The sequence below is a fragment of the Pelophylax lessonae genome, assembly GCF_965119305.1.
Source record: "Pelophylax lessonae genome assembly, chromosome: 5".
NCBI lineage: Eukaryota > Metazoa > Chordata > Amphibia > Anura > Ranidae > Pelophylax > Pelophylax lessonae.
Genome location: NC_138772.1, coordinates 172,881,353 through 172,901,450, shown reverse-complemented (window position 1 = coordinate 172,901,450; position 20,098 = coordinate 172,881,353). Strand labels below are relative to the sequence as shown.

The following is a 20,098-nucleotide window of genomic DNA, read 5'->3' as shown; positions in this document are numbered from 1 at the left end:
ACCATCACTTCTGCTTTTCTCAACCTGAAGCAAACCAACACAGTCCGAAAACATACCTCGTAGCCCTGCAGTGCCCATGTATGCCGTCTCTTGCTGGTAAAGGTCTCTCTGCTGCTGGTTTAGAGGTAAAGACTGGCCTTTGCTGCTATAGCTTGTGCAATAACGAATTACTTGCTCATAAGCACCCTTCATAAAGCAAATTTCTGGTTTATCCTGCAAAAAAAAAAAAAAAACATATTGAAGGTCTCTTTTTTAAACACAAGTAGTTAAAACATCCTTAATCAGTTAATGTATAATAGGAGAGTTTATTAGCATACATAGTATAAATGGATTTTTGTAAAATCCTTTTCTCTTAAGCTCATTGACAGACGTAGTCCTCGCTGATTCACAACAACTCGGGTTATGCTGCCCTCTATAGGAGTAGGACTAGACAGGAAAGAAAACATTCTGGCCACACCCTAGGGGCAGTCCCAGAGGGTATATCCTCTCTCTGCTACAGCAAATCAGTTATGTCACAAAGCAGTGTTTAGAGAATTTAACCCAACCCAACTCAAAATAGAGGGGCGGGTACTACGTCTGTCAATGAGCTTAAGAGAAAAGGATTTTACGGTAAGATTTTACAAAAATCCATTTTTCTGTCGCTCATTGACAGACGTAGTCCTCGTTGATTCATAACAACTCGGGACGTCCCAAAGCAGTACCACAAATGAGGGGTGGGAAAATGGAAATCAAATCCAATCTAGAAGGCCCAACCGGTGCCAACTAGAAGTTTTCAATGCTCATCAATCAAAGATGAGACTCAACAGAAAATTCCAACAGAAAAAAACCCTTGAGGTAGACCACCGGTCTCCTCAAATTGCGGCCTGCAAAACCTTGCGGCCAAATGAGGCATCCGCCGATGCCATCACATCAATCTTATTACATTTTGTAAAGGTATGTACCGACGACCAGGTGGCCGCCTTACATACCTGGACCACTGACGCCTGATGGTGGAAGGCCCAGGAAGTACTGAGCGCTCGAGTGGAGTGCGCCTTAACAGGGAACGGAGGATTCCGACCCTTAATAGAATAAGCCTGTACCACCGTCTGTCTAATCCATTTGGAGATAGTCGCGGCAGATGCAGGCAACCCCTTTCTGGGGCCATCCGTGATCACAAAAAGTGAATCCGTTTTACGGAACGATTCCGTAGCCTTCAGGTATACCCTGATTGCCTGAACCACATCCAAGGAATGCAACGCATGTTCCCGATGATGATTGGGCTGAGGACACAAGGAAGGTAATACAATATCTTCATTCAGATGAAAGTCTGAAACCACCTTTGGAAGAAAGGATGGCTTAGGATGAAGAACTACCTTATCCCTATGAATCACTAAATATGGGGACTGGCATGACAATGCAGCCAGTTCTGACACCCTGCGTGCAGAAGTGATAGCCACCAAGAAGGCCACCTTCTGGGATAAAGTAAGCAAGGGAATCTCCCTGATGTTTTCAAAGGAAGGTTTCTGCAGAACCGACAAAACCAAATTAAGATCCCAGGGCGGTAAGGGCGCGCGGACTGGTGGAGCCAGGTGCCGCACCCCCTGGATGAAATTCCGCACCAAGGACTTAGTAGCCAAAGGCTTCTGAAAGAAGATTGCTAATGCTGAAACCTGACCCTTGATGGTGCTCAAGGCTAGTTTCTGCTCAACCCCCTTTTGCAGAAAGGCCAATATTCGGGTCACCGAATCGGTACGTGGAGGAAATCCTAAAGATTCGCACCACGCGATCTACGTCTTCCATGTGCGATAATAGACCTTGCTGGAAGTCGCTTTCCTTGCTTTAATTAGCGTAGGAATAACTGAAGCTGACAACCCTCTGTCCTTCAGTACCTGGGTCTCAATGGCCAGGCCATTAAACCCAGCGACTGTAAATCACAATGGAAGATCGGTCCTTGAGACCGCAGACACTCCCTGAGAAGAAGTTCCCAAGGAGCGTTCGCGACCAGCATGTCCAAGTCGGCCAGACCGGCTTGACGAGGCCAGCCTAGAATTTCCAGGACAACTGGAGCTGACTGGATCCGAACCAGGCTGCCCTAGAGCTATCTGGCCCCGGTAATCCGACAAAGTCTGATCGTTCTCTGTTCCCACACATTTATCAGACACCTGATTCCTATCAGGAGTGGTGATTTCTCCTGGTTGAACATTAGGGACCGAAGTCACCCGGCTAGAGGCTCCTTGGTCTGTCTGTTCAACCGGATCCGATTCTTGTGGGGAACTGAGGCTAATCTTTGGAAAAGGTAAAGAAAATGATCTGTTCAGGGAACGGTAACTACCGCTCCCTGTAGTACTTAAATGTTGGAAGGGAAGAATCGCACCGGTAGCAGTGGTCGATGCTCGATCTAATGCTCTGAATACCGGTGAAGACGTCCCCCCACCCTCAAGCCGGGTGGGGGCGCACCTTCAGGCTGTGTAATCCTTTGCTTCAGGTTTGGCTGAGTCGGTCTTTTGTTTGTCCGACCAGCCCTTCTCGAACCCTCCTAGAGGAGTTTTGCCCTTCCAGCTTGCTCCAGCAGAGCGAACGAACCCTTTATGGGCGGTAAAGAAAGGTCCCCGCTTGTTACGAGGTCTTTTAGCTTTAGCAGCCTGTGGCAAAAAAGTGCTTTTGCCCCCAGTGGCATCCTTAATGATCTCATCTAGGGTGGCCCCAAATAGGCGATTCCCCTGAAAGGGGAGATTCGCCAAGGTCTTTTTGGAACCTAGGTCCGCTGACCAGCATTTTAACCACAGCACACGTATGAGGATTACCGCTGACATAGATGCATGCCCTAATAGGGGGGTAGCATCCAAGGCTGCGTCACAGACAAACTGTAGTCCTTGTATAATCTGTTCCATCAAATCAGATGTTGCCTGGGGGGTATCTTTCCCCTTCAGGTCCTGGCGCACCAATCTCGCCCATTCCGTTAATGTCTGAGAAACTAGACCAATGACAATTACTGGTCTAAAGGCTGACCCTATCAGGGAAAAGATAGTGCGGGACTCCGCTTCTACCTTCCGATCCACCGAATCCTTAAAGGACGAAGCGTCCTCCACTGGAATAACCGTGGCTTTATTCAGTCTGGAAATAGGTGGATCCACCACTGGTGGTACCGTCCATTTCTTAATGAGGGATTCCTCAAACGGATAGCGTCTAGCAATGCGCTTGGAAATAGTAAAGGTACGCTTAGAATGCTCCCATTCCTCTTTAATCTTATTACCAAAACACTTGGGTAAAGGAAAAACCTTCACAGTCTTGGTGGGTTTGCTAGTACCAAAGGGAATCTCTATTTCAGTTGCCTCTGCCGGTAAAACCTCAAGTCTTAAGGTTTCCCGAACCGCCACAACTAGTGCGTCCACCAATGCTTCTTCCTGAATTATGGCGGAAGCATGAACGTCCTCCTCACTGTCTGAGGGAACTTTACCTGAGACAACAGCCCCTGCAGAGGGACCTGCAGCTGCAATGACCATCTCTGAATCTGAATCTGAAGTATCAGATGATATAGGGGTAGGCGGGGGTCGCTTTCTTGACCCCGTTCCTGACAGGCCGTCTCCACCCGAGCCACCAAAGACTCCAAAACTGCTGTAAATGCATCCATACTCTGTGCACTGGCGGGTCCCGCGGCCCCCTCGAGGGAAACAGGTGGGGGTACCTGTGTGGCAGGGTCCATGATAATTCCAGATACTACCCGGAAAAAATCAATTTGCCAAAAAATAAAACTTTTTTTTTTTTTTTCAGACCCCCAGCGCCACAAAGCCCCTCAGTGTTACCTGCTTAGGGACCCCTACAGAGCGAGAGAGAGAGATAGACCCCAAGGCTCACCACTTGATGCTCAGAGTTTCAAATGCAACTTGTCTCAGCGCTGTCTAGAACAGACAGGAAGTCTTTTGGCTGGCTTCCCGGGAAAAAAGGAGGCGGCTCCGCCCCTCTGTACGCCTTCCGGCGCCTCCCCTAGCTCCACGAGGTGTTTGGGTCACCTCAAACATGGCCGCCCCCATGCTGGAGACACGAGGCTACGCCAAAATGGCGGCCTCGTACGATCTACCAGACAATGGCGGCGGCCTGTACAGAATAACGGCATGTTTGCGGGAGTATCTCGGCCTCACAAACCTTCACCCTCATGGTGATCAGCGTGGCCGGCGGTACCGGACCCTGGCGGGCCGTATGCGGTCTGTGGCCGTCGGGAGGCATCTGCTTAGCTGGAGGAATATGATCTGGAATGCAGTATACATGTATAGACATCGCCCTGTGGCTTCTGACAGGTAGGATACCTTATACTATCACAGTAATGTTCTAATACTGCCACTGACTACAATCATTTAAACATTTTTGCAATTAGATTGTCAGCTCCCAAACCAAGCCTCCTGGTTTCTTGTTCACAAAAATCACACTCCAATAGGGGGGATCTGTGACCTGTTATAGGATAGAGGGGAGACCCATCCTTACCATTACAGAGAGGGGCCCGCGTTCACCACAAGACCCGTCAGGGGGAAAGGGGGAACATACTACTCACCCTACCGGAACCAGGCGGGCGCCAACTCCTGACAGTACCCCTCTCCACCGGGGTGGGAGGGCTGTCGACCAATACGGACGCCGTGACTCATGGTCATTGGCGTTTAAGCGAGATGTTCAACTCGCAGGGTCAGTCCCCGTCCAGTGGGACTATGTCGCGGCCGACCCAGCGCGGAGCTATGGCCTGCACACGCTCGTAGGCTGAACTGGGGTGACCACTGGATCTCAACATCCAGCCCGTCGCCCAGTTCCAGCTTTCTTGCTTGAAGATCTCACAGGAACACTGGAGAAAAAAGCTGTCTAAAAAATCTTTCTAAGAAAAAAATCCTGCCAGGACCGAAGATCCTAGCAAGGCATCTAGGTCCTTACTCCTAACTAGACAGAAAAAAACTGATTTGCTGTAGCAGAGAGAGAGAGGATATACCCTCTGGGACTGCCCCTAAGGTGTGGCCAGAATGTTTTCTTTCCTGTCTAGTCCTACTCCTGTAGAGGGCAGCATAACCCGAGTTGTTATGAATCACGAGGACTACGTCTGTCAATGAGCGACAGAGAAATCAAGTTTAAATTACCGATATACAGTTTGTTATAGCATAACAATGATAGGAGTGCAATTTATTATTATTAATATACAGGATTTATATAGCGCCAACAGTTTGTACAACGTTTTACAATATAAAGGGAAGACAATACAGTTACAATACAATTCAATACAGGAGGAATTAGAGGTTTCTGCTCGTTGGAGCTTACAATCTAGAATTTTATGTTTAAAAGCATGAAAATGTGCAGGATCACCTGAGTTCAAGAGCATTCTACCTATACATTAGAAACCTATGACATGAGTACTAAAGATACAGGGGCTGAGCCAAAGACACCAGTCAGTCATGCGGTTGGAGTTTTTTTACTTTCCTAATAGAATACAGTGGTTTTATATATATATATATATATATTTCTATTAAGAACAGAACAACTTTAAACATACAGAGGAAAGAAAATTATAGGTGTTCCTCAAATTGCATACCTGCTGAGCTCTGTGCACGCATTTTACAGCCATCCATTTCTGCTCAGAGCTGAACGGGTACTCTGCTTTCCGGATATAATCATGACGGAGTCCTTCAAGCCCCATCTGTGTGCAACAAGACAAAAATGTTACAATGGCAACAAATAATCAAAATCTAGGAATATGTAAGAAAGACAGGAACATCTTGAGTATGCCATGTGAAGGAGCGACTAGTTCATTTTAGGTGTACAAGGGTGGCCATGCACAATAGGATTGTACAATCTCTGTATAACTTCTATTAGTATTCAATAGTTTTTTATGGCGTTTAAACAAAACAGCAAAATAGTAAAACATAGAAAAGGGGGTAGCATACAGAAAAGTACCATGCACCACAACAGTGCTTGTCAGTACATGAATCATAACATTATTGGCAACAAAGAAGTCAATAGTAAAAAGTTTGACATCAGGATACACCAAGTCCTAATACTGAGGTTCTTCAAAAGGAGGTACAGCTAGAGTCCAAAGGACCCACCAAGCCAAACAACAGACCAGCAAGCAGAGGCCCCACCCCACCCCAGACACCCCGAATGGGCACAAACTGTGTCCACGAAAGGGCGCAGCCTCCCCCAACCCCCCTCCCCCAAAAGAAGAAACCAATGGGCTCCCTCCAATGGCCAAAAATATATCAACCCAGACCCATATTTGGGAACCCAAATTAGAGCTCCGAAATCAGAGCAAACAGTGTCTCCTGCAGCCAGACCCCCAGGGGAGCAAACAAACAAAGAGAAGAAAGACCAGAGAAAAGAAAAGGAGAATAGCCCACACCACTATGGGCAGAGAAAGAGAAGGAATAAGAAAATAAAAGGGAGGAACAGAAGAAAAAGAAAAATAAGAGTAACAAATAAAAAAGGAGGCCAGGACAAAAGCAATGTAAAGTAAAGTAAATCACATGTCCTCCGGTGCCGGACCCCAATGCATTTGGCCGCAACTACGGAGCCTGCAAATACTCTATCCAGGGGCTCCACACGCGGTCAAATCTATGCTGCCTATCCAAACGAATACTAGCCAACTTCTCATTAAGCATAATCCACGACATTTTATGTTTCACCTGCAATATATTGAGTCCGGGCGTTTTCCAAGCACGTGCTATAGTAATTTTTGCAGTCAGGAGAATAAAAAATATAAGGGAACGGATGATTGGGAATCTCAAATGGCAAGTCCGAAAAACAGCACCGTCTTGGCGTCTCTATCAATCCTCTGGCCCGTCGCCGAGTGTATCAGATTAATTACCCGAATCCAATATCGCTGAACCTTCGGACAACTCCACCACACATGGTACATATCCCCGTGCTGCCTACATTGTCGGAAACACAGGGGGAGGTGCCCGGAAACAATTTAACTAGTCTCGTTGGCACCAAGTACCACCAGGATAGCACCTTATAGTTCGCTTCCACTAAAGTGGTGTTGAGTATACCCCTGTGCACCATGGTCAACCACCTGTCCCAATCCTCCTTGTCAATAGTTTCCCCCAAGTCAGTCTCCCATGCCAGCTGATTGGAAGGCTTAGCAGTCAGGTCCGTATAACTTCTATTAGATTTACCAAAACTATGGAATAGGAGGACCAACCTATCTACCCATTTGCTCTGTATCCAATCAGGCATGCCCTTGCACTAAATCAGGGGTGTCCAGCTCATGGGCAGCATGTGGCCCATCTGGAGGGATGCTGTGCAAACAAAGCAGCCACGGTAGCCTACATTGACAAGCCAGGCAATTGCACGCCTGAAGAGATGCCGTGGATGCTGTGCAAACATAAGAGATGGGTGCAGGGTGTGTGCACTAATGAGGTCAGTGGGTGAACTCCTTCCTGTATCTTATTGGTTTCTATGTCCTAAATCTACAAACCAGGAAGTCATGAACTTTAAGGTAAGGTCTTATCGTAAAAATAGAAAGCTCATTTTATTTTTTTTCTGCAACAGAGGTACAACGGTACATAGGGGAGCTGTAATTTAGAGGGGGTTAGTGAACTTAGCCTTCTATCTCCACACAGCAAAAATTAAAAAAAAAAAAAAAACCCTGTTGGGAGCTTGTTTGCACAGTGGGTTTTACACGTCTCACACAAAATTGCATAAAAAAAAAAAAATAAAAGATTAACGCAGGGCTAACCTCCTAGTGTACTTCATGCCTTAAAGGGGTTGTAAAGTCAGAAGTTTTATCATCTTAATACATTTTATGCATTAAGATAAAAAGCCTTCTGTGTGCAGCAGCCCCCCTAACACTTACCTGAGGTTCGTCTCTTTCCAGCGATGTCCACAAGTGTCTCAGCTGTCCGAGATTCTCCCTCTGACTGGCCTTTGGCTGCAACTGCTGTTAATCAAAGTCCGCTAGCCAATCAGGAGAGAGAGGGGGCAGGGTCGGGGCTCCGTGTCTGAATGGACACAGGAAACTGACTCAAACTCAGGTGCCCCCACAGCAAGCTGCTTGCTGTGGGGGCATTGAACAGGAGGGAGGGGCCACGAGCACAGAAGAGGAGGATCTGGGCTGCCCTGTGCAAATCCAACTGTACAGGGGAGGTAAGTATAACATGTTTATTTTTATGGGGGGGGGGGGGGGGGAATCAGACTTTACAATCACTTTAATCCAGTGAACTGTTGACATTCAGTGAATTAAGGCATTATGTACAATAGAAGGCGAGTGCTGCACATTTTTTTTTAGTTATTCAACCTTTTGTAATAATGATCCCAGAACCCATTTTGGCGTCAGAGCTCCTACACATCAAGTACTGATATTGTGCACAAGCAGAAAAGGGCTATGTCACACTATTTAGAGCTATCTTCTTTTCCTTTTCTCTTTTTTTTTTTATTATTAATACAAGAGAACAGCTAAACGTATTAATTCCTGTATTTTCTCAAAATGCAAGTTACAGAAATGTAAGACAACATCTACATTCTGTGTTTTTGGTGCAGTCAAAGGGCACTGAAACCGAACACAAAAATGTATGATGCGTTTACCATTATCATGAGTGGCACTAGTACTTCAGGAAGGAAACACGAACGTAAATACACATTATAATGGCTCAGATCTCAGCATGTATGGTGTGTAGTTTACATGTATTTAAAGGATTTCTATGGTCACAGCATACACTTTCATTTTGGAACATCAGCAGTGCAACAGCAATACAAAGAATAGTTCTGTTTGACAATACAATACAAGCTTACATGAAAAATCTCCTTCCATGTTATGAGTGCTGCCTGTCTGCTGTCCATCTCTTTCCAAAACTTCCTGAATTCTCATGCTTTGCAGCTTCACCTCTACTGTTTACTTTCAAATTTCTACAGACTACTTTATTATTACAATAATGGTTTGATGCCACTCTGAATTTGGAAGGCAGTTTACAATAATAATGAGATGAAGTTATAATTTATTTTATTATTGAATTATACTGTAATGTATTATTTTACTTTTACCACAAGATGGCAGCCACCACATATGATTGTTCACAAGGTTATGGTGTATGAACAGCAACGATCTTTACACGTAATCCATCACGGAGGGGGGGGGTCCATTGTTTAGACAAGCTCTCACACTCCATCACGGTTGATGAACCTTGGTAGATTTGTACTGCAAAGTCAGATTATGCATGGAGCCAGACCATAGTGTCAAATACAACTGTTGTATTCATAGCCATCCCATAGAGTCCCACAGCCATAATCATTAAGTCAAATAAGCCTTTTTACATCTGTTGCTCCAAACCTTTGCTTGTTAAGAGTGCTGACATTTTTACCTGCAGGCTGTGTGTGTTTTCCTTTTTTCTTTTCCCACAGCCAAGTGTGAAGCAGAAGCACTTATTGGCCCCTATTGTCTGAGCAGTCAATCAGTGTCTCTGCCTCACACAGAGCCATGATGACGAGGTTAAATAAGGACAGCGGCCAGTGAAACCAGTGGGAGCCGGCGCTGTTGACAGGTAATTTAGTGCTCTCAATTTTTTGTAACAGCAGCAGTTTGTAGTGGCAGACATAAAATAAAAATAAAAAAAAGCAACCAAACAATAGTTGACTTTAGGTCTGACTCAAGTAGAATTATATATATATATATATATATAAAACATTGCCTATGTTAAGCTTGGATGTAAAAATTCTGCCTGTGAGCTCTGAATTCTCATGTGACACTTGCATTTAATAGGCATAAAACAAAAAAAACAAACACGAAAAAGCAGTAAAATAGGCAATGGGAAAGCACTTTTAGGACTTAAAAAATCAGGGCAATCATCAACATGCAGCTTGGCTTACATTAAAGGCCCGTACACACGATAAGAAAATCAGAAGTAAAATTTCATCAGACAAATGATCTACTGATTTTCTTTAGTATAGTGCCTTCGACAACAGCTTACGAATTGTCAGATGACAAAGACAATGTGCAGGCTGTAAAATTTTTATTGTACGTTAACAACCGATTTTTGTTTCATTAGTACAGTTTTCGTCCGAAAAAAATCGTAAGAGCAAGACTACGCATGCTCGGAACGCATACAAAACAATTCAACACGACATCACCTCTAAAGTTGAATTCGGTCTTACGAGAATTTTCATATGAAAGTAACCTCTTCAGTTTCAATATACTAGCATGCAAAAAAAAAAAAAAAACGGATGAAAATTCGTCCAATAATCTAATCGTGTGCACGAGGCGTAAGTCATCAATAAAGATGCATTCCATTTAGTGTTTTCTAATTCAGATTTCAAAAACACTACAAAAGTGTCAGCGCCTCCTTATTTGAAACCTAGGATTACAGAATATGGGTGTGATGGTATAAGCATAAAATGAAGAAGAGAATGATCGGAGGTAGATGAAAGAGGGAAGGAGACAGGGAAAGAGAACACATGCAGACTGAAAGTACCAGCCAAGACAATGGGGTTGGTTTGTTAAAAGCGGAGAGTGCAAAATCTGGTGCAGCTGTGCATGGTAACCAATCAACTTTTTAATTCAGCTTGTTCAGATTAAGCTTTGACAAAAAACCTGAAGATGATTGGTTTCTATATAGAGCTGCACCAGATTTTGCCCTCTCTTTTATTAAATTAACCGCAGTGTTTTGAGGGATTTTTAGTTTCTACAATGTGAATACATTCCCACAAATGTGCTAATTCGAAAAACTGAAAATATGTACACAAAAACTAGAACATCAAAAAATAATGGCACAAAAAGCTGTACCCTGATCCAATTTAGGTTCAATTTAAGAATTCATATAGCTTTTAAACTGCTCTTGCATGACGCCTTAGAGAACCCCAACACACAGATTAAAACATTAGCTAACAGAAATTGGACAACGCTTTATGTGTTTTTTCCTTTCCTGTGGATCAATTGTGGGTAGAGGATTGAATACATGGAAGTTTTCTATTTACGGTTTATGTGTTCTATTGATTGAACTAAATGGACTTTGGTCTTTTTTTTTTTCCAACCTATGTAATTATTAAAAACAGTCATGTATTGGACTGGACTAAATGGTGGGCTTCGTCAGGAAATCTGGTGGGTATATAATTGCAAAAAACTGGATCCAGATAGGTGCAACACCTAACCTGACCCTTCGCCAAGAGGGGAAGAAATCCGGATCACCCAGGGGTCCAAAGTCAGCACATTTACCCATAACAGTTTAAAAACAATTAATGCTCTTTAACAAAAGAACACGCATTACTCAATGCTGGCCATAGACGCACAGAATTTCGGCCGAAAATGCTTGTTTTAGGAAAGATCGTTCGAAAATCGGGCCGTTAGTGAACACAAGTTTACCGACGATTTCGATCGTGTGCCCGGCTAATGTCGATGGATCCATAGCGAAAACTTTTATCGTTTCTAGGAAAGTTTTTATGTATATAGTAAAATTGAAACGAAAATAATATTCTGACTCGTATTGTGCATGTTATCGAACGATCATTATGATCATGAAAACCATTATGTAAAAGAGTTTATTCTGTAAGTTAGTGGCCAATTCGCTTTTGACCGACGAATAATCGTTCAGTCTGCAAACGGCCGAAATTCTGTGTGTGTATGGCCAGCATAATAAGTTATGCTATCAAAATTAGTGTGTGTTGTAAATTGCCTCCAGCATTGCTCCTGTTTCTCCTTGCTGGAGACCACTATTTTGTTAAAGATAGCAGTCACTTCCTTATTGGAATCTCTACCCCCCTCCCTGATCTAAAGAACTACAGGTCACTTTTTTTTTTTTTTTTTTTAAAGCCCGTAGCGTGTGCAACACACTCAAAAGACTCCACCCGGTGCATAAAAAAGTGCACACACACAAGGTGAGAACACAAAAAAGCACAGGGTGTGCGAAATCGAATGGTCTTCCCTCCGAAGAGGTAGGACCCGAAACCTCAATCCCCCGGGGCGCAAGGCTCCTGACAGGGACATAAGGTACTCATGGTCTGTCTGGCCGAAACCAGACAGACCCCGTTCTTCAGGGGGACTGCCGAAACAGCCCCCACCGAGTACTAAGTAGGGCTCCCCCGAAGGGAGACCCCATAGGAGAGGGCGAACTAAGCCAAAAGGCCATATCCACCCCCTCCCAAGACTTAAGGCTGGGCCCGAAGACCCACACACTCTCGTCGTGCAAATAAGGAAAAAAAAAAAGGTGAAAGTGCAGGTGACGGACTCCAAATAAAAAGACAGACAAACAAAAAGGTGGGGAAGGGGAGTGGGGAAAGTGCTTTGGTGCCATGTGAAGAACCAAGGCAGGCCTTCCAGCCGGAATAAAAAATTCCTCTGGTGCAAGCCAAAAGGCCTGTCCCAAGAGGCAGGTGTGAAAAAGGTGTGCATAGTGCAGTGACCAAGGTGCCAAAAGAACTCACAGCGAGCTGCCCCTCACCAGTGAGAAATTAAGGCACCCCTGGGCTGCCACCCCAGGGGCACTTACACTATGGGCTTTTTCAATCTCAGCCCCCGGCCAGACCAAATGTAGCCTATCCCCACCAGCAGACATCAGAACCTGGACAGCTTGGGGAGAGCTTACCTACAACTGGGGACAGGCCCCCTACAGGCCAGATCAACCCAGGAGAGAAAGCCCCCCCCTCGCCATCCTGTTCCTCAGTCCATTACATCCAGGAGCAGTTCCGCCAGCCCCCCCGAACCGGCTTCCTGCTCCCTTCAAACTGGTTAGGACAGTTCAACCCATTCAAATCAGAAGGCGGCGGGCCCCACATGCTTTCCCAGATGACCTACTTCCCATACCTCAAAACTCAGAGCGCTCCGGGTTTCGGTCATACTGGTACTAGCTAAGGCCCATACCAACTGATAAGAACAGATACTACACTTGATCTTAGCCAAAAGGCCGAGAAGCGATAGAACTACAGGTCACTTTCTTCAATTAAAATATGTAAATGTACAGCCTTGAAAGTAGGTTTTGGTCCAAAAATAGAGGAAGGCTGACAGAAGCTTACAGGCTGCCACTGAGGGAGAGAGAATCAGGGAGATAAGATAAGACAATATACTTTTAAGTAGTGATCGACCAATATAGTTTTTTTATCGCCGATACTGATATTTTGGTCATCGCATATCGGTATCAGCCGATATTTTCGAACATTAAAATTTTTTTGTTTTTTTAGGTACTCTTGTGGAGGGATCACTTAAAAGCATTCAAAATGCCAAGTTTGGCTGTTTTGAATGCTGCAATTTTTTTTAATTTGTCGCAGAGTACCCGGAAGTGAAGCCGAATGCTGCTTTAATCGGGTCTTCTCTTCGGCGGCCGTGCTGGATGGTTGCCCAGGGCTCCAGCGGAAAGCGGCGGAAGGGAGGAGGGGGTGGGGGGGACACGTCCCCTCCTGCTCCTTGTAATGACAGCTGAGCGGCTTATCAGCCGCATCCGTTGTCATTACAAGACAGCCAACCATCGGCTATGGACGCTGGTACCGTGGTGATGCCTCTAGCTGCAGGCATCACTCCGGTACAAACACTTTCCCGAAATATCAGCAATATCGGTCACCTTGGTGGCCGATTCCGATATATCGGGGAAAGTGCAGATCGGCCCTCGATATACCGGCTTTGCCAATAATTGGCCGATCTCTACTTTTAAGTTTAACTCTTTAAGACTTTTGTGTCTCCCTGGCAGAGTTTGTCCTGTCACATATACCTGCAAAAGGGACCAGCCTGACGTGATCTGTCAAGATTCAAAGTGGTTGTAAAAGCAGGTTTTCTTTTTTTTACCTTAATGCACTGCCTGCATTAAAAGGTTAAAAATAAAAAAACTTCTACATACCCCCTAGGTACCCTCTTTATACTTACCTGAGTTTGATTTTGATCCAGTGCTCTGCAGACAGCAGCAGTTCTCTATGTTCCCCCTCTCCTCACTGGACAGAGGGGAAAAAGTGTGAGCCGAGCCACGTGGGGGCACATGGCAGGGGGAAGGAGCGCCTAAGAAAAGGAGGACTGGGACTGGAGTGTGCAAAACATTGCATACAACAGGTATGACATGTTTATTTACAAAAACAAAAAAATAGGTTTACAATCTCTTTAGTTTTCGGACTAAAGTTCCACTTCAATAAACTTGGATCAACAGGCGAGCCTACCGCCTCCTGCTTGCCTGTCTTTTGATTACCAGGGATATTTTACATTGAACTAGTGTGCCACAACTGGCACGCTTCCACTGCCTTCACCGAGTGAGTTTGATAAGCAATGGCACATGTCAAACTCAACACACACAGAGTTAAAATTAACTCACCAAGAAGCATTTAGGTGATCTTAACTTACCCCGCTGGCCACAATGCAAATTTGGAAGTGGGCAGCTGGTAAAAACTCAGATCAATCGCCTGTTTTTACTGCCCCTCCGTCACCCATGCTAACACACACTGTAACAGTTCAATTTAAGTGGTTATTAAGGCAAAAGGGATTTTATTTCAACTTAATGCAATCTCTTCATTAGGGTTAAAAAAAAAAAAAAACACACACACCACAACAATAAAACCAGTTCTTGATCCAACTCTGTGCCTGTCTGCAGCTATTCTCCCCACTCGGCAGCAGCGGAAGCCATTGGCTCCTGCTGCTGTAAGTCAAAGCCTGTGAGGAGGGAGCTGAGGGTGCGAGCAGGGGACCCCAGAAGAAGAGGTTTGGGACCGCTCTGTGCAATACTATTGCACAGAGCTGTTAAGTGTAACATGTTTATTTTAAGAGTACAAAATATAAGCTTTACAACGGATTTAAGTATGGTCAGTTTGGTAAACCCATTTTTCTTTGCATAACATTATTACATTGAGGATTCCAGATTGTGGAAGAGTCGTGTCTCTTGAAGTAACGCTGAGACAGCTGAAGAGAAACCACAAGTACAGATATAACCCGTACTAAATCTAGGTGAAAGGACTTCCATCAACTTCTTTTTCTATCAGCTACATCCGTCCATCCAACCAGAAAAGTTGACACCTGTGCCTGTTACAGCAGGTTCTGCCACATTCTAAGGCCCACCAATGACCTTAGAAGATGGGCAGACGTGCAGAAACAACCTGACTCAGACTGTCAGAAAAAAAACAGGAACAAGCAAGATGCAGGTTACACCGGATCCTGACAGGCCCTAAATATTACTAAAAGATACAAAGCAATTTCTAACCCTTCCTTTCTCCCTTCACACAAATGTTGTGACTTGGTAGAAGTGAACTTAAAAGCCAAGTTCACCCTTTGAAAAAATGAAAAAAAAATGCACCTATGCATATTAAAAAAAAAAAGTTTATTTTTTATATTCATAAGTGTCTGGAATGCATTGCACCTGCAATCCAACTAATCCAGTTTAAAGGGGGGGGGGGGGGGGCTGCAGACTCTTACTCTGCTTTATGTTAGAGAGGTACAGCTTAAAACATGCGTTTGTTACCCCAATACTTCATATTCCTGATACGTGCCTGCTGTACCATGTACTTGTACGAAAAAGTATTTTTTTCTCTTTGTATTGCTTCCTTTATGTGAAATCCCCGGTGTTTCTGCCAGTCCCTCTGCTTTCCTATTAAAAACTGACCACACTAAGCAGGACACTACACCGTAGTCAGTTCTCTAACTATGTTGGGAACTCAGCCTGCTCTCCTCCAATGATCAGACTTGTCCTGACGCGCCCCCACTGCACAGCCATTCACTGGGAAGCTCAGTGTACTGCTGCTTCTCCTCCCCCCGACTCTTGTGCAGCTAAAAACAGAGGGAATATGATCACTTAAAAAAAGGAAAAGGGTATTTATAATTTTTTTTATATACATCTATACAACAATGTTTTGCCTTTCATTTCCATTTTTAACTGAATGGATTGTTTTACAAGGTGATCCTTTACGAACACGATGTTAGACTTTAAAGGCATTCATTAGTAAAATACACCATGCAGTATTCACATATTTCCCATCCTTTTCATCCTATCAGAACATCCACTTTTAAGTCTGAAGGTTTACGGAGTTTTTCAATTCAGCGGAAAAATCATGAATGGTGATCTGAGGTGAACCAAGCCATAGCACAATAGTTTTTTTCCTCTTTCACTGAAATGTGGAGAGGTCCTTCCTGCGTGAAGGTTTCATCAATTTTTTTTCTTGCTCTTTTTATAAAATGTTGACTCATTCACCCAACACAACGCTCCTAAAGTGGATTAAAATATGTACCCCCCCTCCCTTTCAGTGCGGATCACATTATGTCAAGCATTCATTTAAAAGTGGCCATTTATTACTTGCAAAGCTGTGCTTGTTCCAGAAGGATATTACAAACAATGCAATGAAGCGTTTTTAAGCATGCAAGCAGTATGTGTAGAGAAGTGCAACGGGTATGAAAACAGGCAGACCGCTAATATTTTGTAGTTCAATTATTACCCAAAAACATTTTTCCATGTAAATATTGCATTGACGCAACAGACTATATTCAAATGTTTCAATGGAGTGAACTTTTCCTGTTACAGTCCTAAAAGGCACACACGCACCTTTTTTCATTCCTGATTTCTAACAATACTACAAAAATGGTAAATTTGGCTATTTCAATATAAGTATAGTGATACTAAACACACACAGTTTAATTTACATTGTTTCTTCTATTTTTGTATGTATGTCGACGATCGCACTGTATTTATTTTAATTACAAATGGAAAAAAAAAAAAATCTAGGTATCTTTTTCCCAACCGATATACAGCGGTCACATGACCCAGATCTTTTCCAGGCTGTCTGCAGGGAAACATAAGCAGGAGGAGCTTTTAAGTCCTCTGCTGCTGGACACATGTTAAAAAAAAAAAAAAAAACAGCCTTTGGGATACAGAGTAAAAAATAAATTAATATCAAACAGTATTTAAATTGTCATACAAATGTATATTTGAAATCAAATCTCTATTATTTTTTGCCAATACCATGGTCCAGGCAGATTCCTGCCAGTAACAGGCTGTCTCCCACCTCTCCAGCCTATGTCTTAGAATAAGAGGGAGTCACATGGGCTGCTCAGATGTGATAGGGAGAAAATGCTCAGCATAGAAACCCACTAGCAACTGAGCATGTGCAGAACACTGCTCTGCAAAATGCCTAGCTTAATTGGGGACTATGACAGGAGGGGCAAATAGAGAACAGCAGGATCAACCAGGTTTTCTGCAGAATACAGAAAACAAATCTCATAATGAGTATGAACAGCATGTAATCCAGCACTTATTGATTGATAGTTTATGATGTGGGTTTGATGACGCTTTAAATATATGAGAATATAGGCTGTTGAGTCAATGCAAAAAGCATGGAATGGTTTGTTTTGGTAAGAGCTTCATTACAAAATGGTTACGAATAATTCTGGTCTGCACTCACAATAACATTGCTGCATGATCTGATACCCCTCAAAATGGAAACAAACTCACAAAAAACTAAAGTAGATAATTTAGCAAATTATTATCAGAACCCCTTTTGTATAAATGATCTCAAAAACTTTTTGTGCTTTCCTAGGACAATGAATGGTAAAGGATTAGAAGTATAACTGATAAAGTGGCACCTGTCACACTTGTGCATTGGGGATAGGAGGGCCTTTACATATTCCCCCCTTTTTTAGGACAGGCAATGTAACATTTTCCAGCAACTGCACCTTCTACCCCCCCAATGCCCCGTGACAGCAGGCAGGGGTTCTTTGGCCCACAATCCCTATCACTTTTTCATAGTAGTGCGGCTGTGTCGGGCTCCTCCTAAAAAGCTGCATCATTTGATTTATTTATTTACAGTTTCCTCTGAATGCATAAACTACAAGTACTGTCATCAATGGTGGCAGACGTACTTTTAATTTGGATAAACTTTTAATGCGCTGATCAGCATGCCTATAGTTCATTCACATTGCCTACAGCTGTGAAAATGACAGGTACATGCAATAAAACTGTAGGAAATGTGTCTAGGAGTCTGACATTGCAATGCTTTCCAGACTCACATTTTTAAAAGTAATAAATGCACATATTTTTTTTATCTTCAAAAAGATGTGCTTTATAATGTAAAGGTGAACTTAGCCTTTAAAGTTGTTCATTAGCTGCAGCAAACGTTTCCTTTTACCAGACTACCAAACAATAGAAAACCATGGTTATCTATGACTCAAGCCTGCTGTGAGGGGGTGGTGGCTTCCCTTTTGATCTCCGAGAACAGTTCAGTTCTTTAACATTAGCTGCAACAACCGTAATCTCTGGTAATACAATGGTTATCTGTGAACTAAGTCTGAACAAAGACTAAAATGTCACATTAGTGGTTTTAAATATTTTTTACATTTGCTGGCTTCAATAATTTACCTTCATAGACAGAGCAATCAAAGCCCCTTCTGTTGGCTTGCCCATTAATGTATTATTCCTTATTTCTGCATCATTGCACACACATCCTGCCTGTAACAAGAAAATACATAAATAAGAATTATTATAAGCATACACAGCGAGTATCCACATATATATTTATACACCTACTTTTTAAAAGGTATCTGCATACTTCTTTAGGTATTCTAATTACAGCATCACTAGAAGTTTTCAAAGTATAAGCATGTCACTGGTGCAGATTACAGGCTAGATTTTTCACATTTGTATGAATTTATTAGTAGGCAAAACGAAGATAGGAAGAATCATAATTTTCTTTATTTTAGTGTAAATGTCCATCCATTGGTAATCCTCTCAGGCTCCCAAGACACGAAGCAAGCAGTCTCGTGGTTTTATTTGGGGGGTAAAAAGTAAAAGAACTATATTCTGAGACCAGGGTTTTACTACAGTGGGTTCCATAGCAAAACCACTAAGCATATCTAAAAGCTTAAAACTTTGTTTTAAGTTTTAAATAGAAAGGAAAGTATTGAAACCCCATTTCTAGTGCTGTGCTCCCGCAGGGTAGATTCACCCCAGGGATCAAAAATTTTACAGTGGTCATTGGAAAGAACCTTTCATTAGGGCAACTGTCTTAAAGGGGATTTCACCTCACTTTGCAGAAATGTCCTTGCATTAAGGTAAAAAATGTTTAGGCATCAGTATAGCCCCTCATCCCCCCCCCCCTTTTAATTACCTGAGCGCTAATTGGATCCAGTGCTGTGCAAGTCTGCAGCTTTTCCCACTGGCTCTGCTGGGGCACCGGGAGCCATTATCTCTTGATGCCATCAATCAAAGCCATTGATGAGGATTTGATTTTGACACCCATGGATTACAACCACTTTACTTATTCCCCACACTAATTAAAACTAAAAACGTAGTTCTGGCTTTGGATATACTACACTTTAAATGGCCTCTGAAAACTTGAAGTGTAACTAAAAGGCAAATTTTTTTTTAGTTTTAGATAAGAGTGGAGATAAATAGGACCGGTGTGTGCCCACTTTAGGGAGATTCGCTCTCTCCTTTTGCCCTGTTTACCACCATCATTGAAAGAAAATCAAAAATGTTGTTTTTTCCCCAGAACAGGAATAGAAGTAAAATCTTCCAATGGGGACACTTCCTTCTGGTGACCTAGGGAGCCTAAGGAGTTCCCCTAATTAGCAGGGATTAACTCTCATTTATTGCTTTGGCAATGGAACAGAAAAGAAAGTGAATCTCCCCAATGGGACACAGAGGGCAAAAAAAAAAAAAAAAAAAATAGGTGTTATAACCCTCCTTTACAGCCCATTCAGACTAGCGCGACACGACTTTGTGGGGTGACCTGTGAAGTCGCGGTGCACAGCGACTTCGGCGCGACTTGCACAGACTTCATATAATTGAAGTCAATGCAAGTCGCCTCCAGGTCGCCCCAAAGTAGTACAGGACCCTTTTTCCAAGTCGGAGCGACTTGTGTCGCTCCTATTAGAACGGGTCCTGTACTACTCAATGGCAAGCGAGCGACCGCGACTTGTCAGGCAACCAAGTCGTCTGACAAGTCGCGCTAGTCTGAATGGACTCTTACTCTATCCAAAATGAAAAAAAAAAAAATCACCACAAAAACTAAAACAGAATGTGGCAAATAGTTGTATTGATAGTTTTCCTTATGTAAAGCCTTTTTTTCACGTCATTCATGCTCTCCTTCACATTTAATTGCACACCAAGCGGGCCATCAAAAAACAATAGTGACAAAGATTGGGAGAAATCAAGGCACTATCATCTTTTTATTCAGAAAAAGTAATTTTTTTTTCTGAAAACTCAAGGTTTTATTG

General features: G+C 43.2%; 1 protein-coding gene across 2 annotated transcripts in view; it reads right to left on the bottom strand.

Annotated features, from left to right (window-relative positions):
* Positions 1-20,098, bottom strand: part of ATP2C1 (ATPase secretory pathway Ca2+ transporting 1) — a 235,461-nt gene that overhangs the window by 56,730 nt on the left and 158,633 nt on the right. For both annotated transcript variants that reach the window (XM_082258061.1, XM_082258060.1), the window contains exons 15-17: positions 18,240-18,329; positions 5,543-5,647; positions 57-213 (exon numbers count right to left, since the gene is read on the bottom strand). In XM_082258061.1, coding sequence (XP_082114187.1) covers positions 57-213; positions 5,543-5,647; positions 18,240-18,329 — 352 coding nt within the window. The remainder of the gene's footprint in view (positions 1-56; positions 214-5,542; positions 5,648-18,239; positions 18,330-20,098) is intronic.